Source organism: Myotis brandtii, unplaced genomic scaffold, assembly GCF_000412655.1.
Source record: "Myotis brandtii unplaced genomic scaffold, ASM41265v1 scaffold1013, whole genome shotgun sequence".
Classification (NCBI taxonomy): domain Eukaryota; kingdom Metazoa; phylum Chordata; class Mammalia; order Chiroptera; family Vespertilionidae; genus Myotis; species Myotis brandtii.
This window is the reverse complement of record NW_005353379.1, coordinates 486,059-488,351: the sequence shown is the minus strand read 5'-3', so window position 1 is coordinate 488,351 and position 2,293 is coordinate 486,059. Positions and strand designations below refer to the sequence as shown.

At 63.2% G+C, this 2,293-nt stretch overlaps 1 protein-coding gene across 1 annotated transcript in view; it reads left to right on the top strand.

Moving 5' to 3' along the window:
* GSC (goosecoid homeobox) overlaps positions 1 to 1,027 on the top strand; it is a 2,720-nt gene extending 1,693 nt beyond the window's left edge. The window contains exons 2-3 of the mRNA XM_014535414.1: positions 28 to 287; positions 585 to 1,027. Coding sequence (XP_014390900.1) covers positions 28 to 287; positions 585 to 740 — 416 coding nt within the window. The 3' untranslated portion in view covers positions 741 to 1,027. The remainder of the gene's footprint in view (positions 1 to 27; positions 288 to 584) is intronic.
* The last annotated feature ends 1,266 nt before the right edge of the window (positions 1,028 to 2,293 follow it).

Genomic DNA, 2,293 nt, shown 5'->3' with positions numbered 1-2,293 from the left:
CTGACCTTGCGCCCCGCTCCTTCGCAGGCTACGAGGGCCCCGGCTCCGTGCTGGTGTCCCCGGTGCCGCACCAGATGCTGCCCTACATGAACGTGGGCACGCTGTCGCGCTCCGAGCTGCAGCTCCTCAACCAGCTGCACTGCCGGCGGAAGCGGCGGCACCGCACCATCTTCACGGATGAGCAGCTGGAAGCGCTGGAGAACCTCTTCCAGGAGACCAAGTACCCGGACGTGGGCACGCGCGAGCAGCTGGCCCGGAAGGTGCACCTCCGGGAGGAGAAGGTGGAGGTAGGCGCGGGCCCTGCGCTGCGCTCCAAGGCCCTTCCCAGATCCTAGGGCCCCAGCCGGGCTTGTCCGCGCTCCGCGGGCCTCTCCATACTAAACAATATCCCATCTCCCGGCGGGGTGGCCGGGAGGCTGCGGAGGGCCCTTTAGGCCCAGGAAGTTGACGGGAAATGCGGCAGAGGGAGCGAGTCTCCTTTCTTTTTGTTGTCGCGGGCGCTCTCCGGGTCCCGGGTGCCCCGGCTCTGGGGGAGCGAGCGCGCCTTTGCTGGTAACTGTTGTTTTGTCCTCCATATGCATCAGGTCTGGTTTAAAAACCGCCGGGCCAAGTGGAGGCGGCAGAAGCGGTCCTCGTCGGAGGAGTCGGAAAACGCGGAGAAGTGGACCAAGCCGTCTTCCAAGGCGTCGCCGGAGAAGAGGGAAGAGGAAGGTAAAAGCGATTTGGACTCGGACAGCTGACCGCCGCAGGCCGGCCTGGCGCTTGCCTCACGGGAAGGACTTGCACAGACAGACGATGCTACTTTGTTGCACACACGCTGCCTTGCAGGAGGGGTCGGGACAAGGAACGAGGAAGGAGGAGCTGTAAATAGTGTACAGAGCCGGGAGGGCCCGGCGGCCGGCGCCGGGTCGGGCAGCGGCGGCTCACAGCCCCGCAGTCCGGCCGAAGCCGAAGCCACCTGTGTCTTGCTCGCGTTCGCTGTAGTATTTATAGTTAAGTTAAAGGTGACAACCCAATAAAGTGACGGCCATGTAGATGGGCCACAGGCTGTTTTTCGTGCCTCCCCAGGACCCCGGGCCGAGGCCTGGGAAACAAATCGATGTAGCCCAGCTTTGGAAGGAAAATGGGGCAGCTCTGACGTCTCCAAAAGAAAAAGAAACTGTGGTTATGAATCCGCCCCAGGGCGGGCGGGCGTTCTGGTTTGAAAGTACACTTGGTTTCTAGGTCTCCGGGAAGGGGTGGGGAGCGCTGGGGTCTGTTGGGGGGCGGGGTATAGCATTGCCCCGGAGAGGGGCAGCCTCAGGTTCCCCTTTCCCCAGGCCCTTGGGGAGACCGTCGCAGGCAGGAAGCTGTCGCGGGAAGCAGAATCCATCCGAAGGGGAGCTGGGGGAGCCCGGGACCCTCCGCAGGCCCTGCTCCTGCGAATTCCCCACACCTGAGGCTAAGGGTTCGCAGGTGAGGTCAGGCATAGGCGAGCCCTCGCTCCCTCTGCTTTCCTGGGCGCTGCTGCTGCTGCCCGCTTCCTCCAGGGCAAGCGTTTCTGCCCCACAGCCTGCTGGCCTGGCTCCTGCCTGGTGGCCAGGGCTGCGTGCCCCGGGGCGCAGTGGAGACCTCGCTGGGCCCTTAGGGCTTCTCCCTGAGCGCTTAGTTCTGGGGATCCGGCGGCCAACCGGGCCTAAGAGCGCCCTGGCTGCCGAGGCGGTGCGCGGTGGGAGCACAGGCGCCTCCTGCTTTCTCCCCAAGCTGTCTCTTCTCCGCGCCAACTGGGGCCACGGGAGTGCCGGAGAGAGCCCGGTGCGCTGGTCCTCCGCTGCAAAGGCCTGAATGGGGCGGGTGAGCGCTTGGGATAAGGAGGGAGGTAAGAGCAAGCCTTCCCTGTGATTTCCCAGACCAGGGGCGGGCGGAGAGGAGGTCAGGGGCCCGCCGAAGTGGCTTCGAGTGCTTGAACGTTAGGTGTTGCATTAAATCCATTGCATAGACGAGGAAGCTAAGACTGAGCTCTGCAGCTCCGCGGAGGTGTCCGCCCGGAGCAGGAACATGTGAGCGGCGTTTCCTGCCCCGGGGCTGCGCCGCATTTGGTGTGAGCACCCTCGGGGGAAGCTGTGCGTGCGGCTGTGGAACTCAGTCCGCGCAAGGTAACAGCTTTTTACAAGAAGCAGTATTTTTTTCACAGCTTCTTATATGTTTAAAAGGTGCTTCTGGAGTAGATGAGGTGACACTTGTGAAGTATGCAGCGCCTCCCAGTCCTGCCTCTTTAATAAGGAGGCACTTACTCCTAGACCCACCGAGGGGC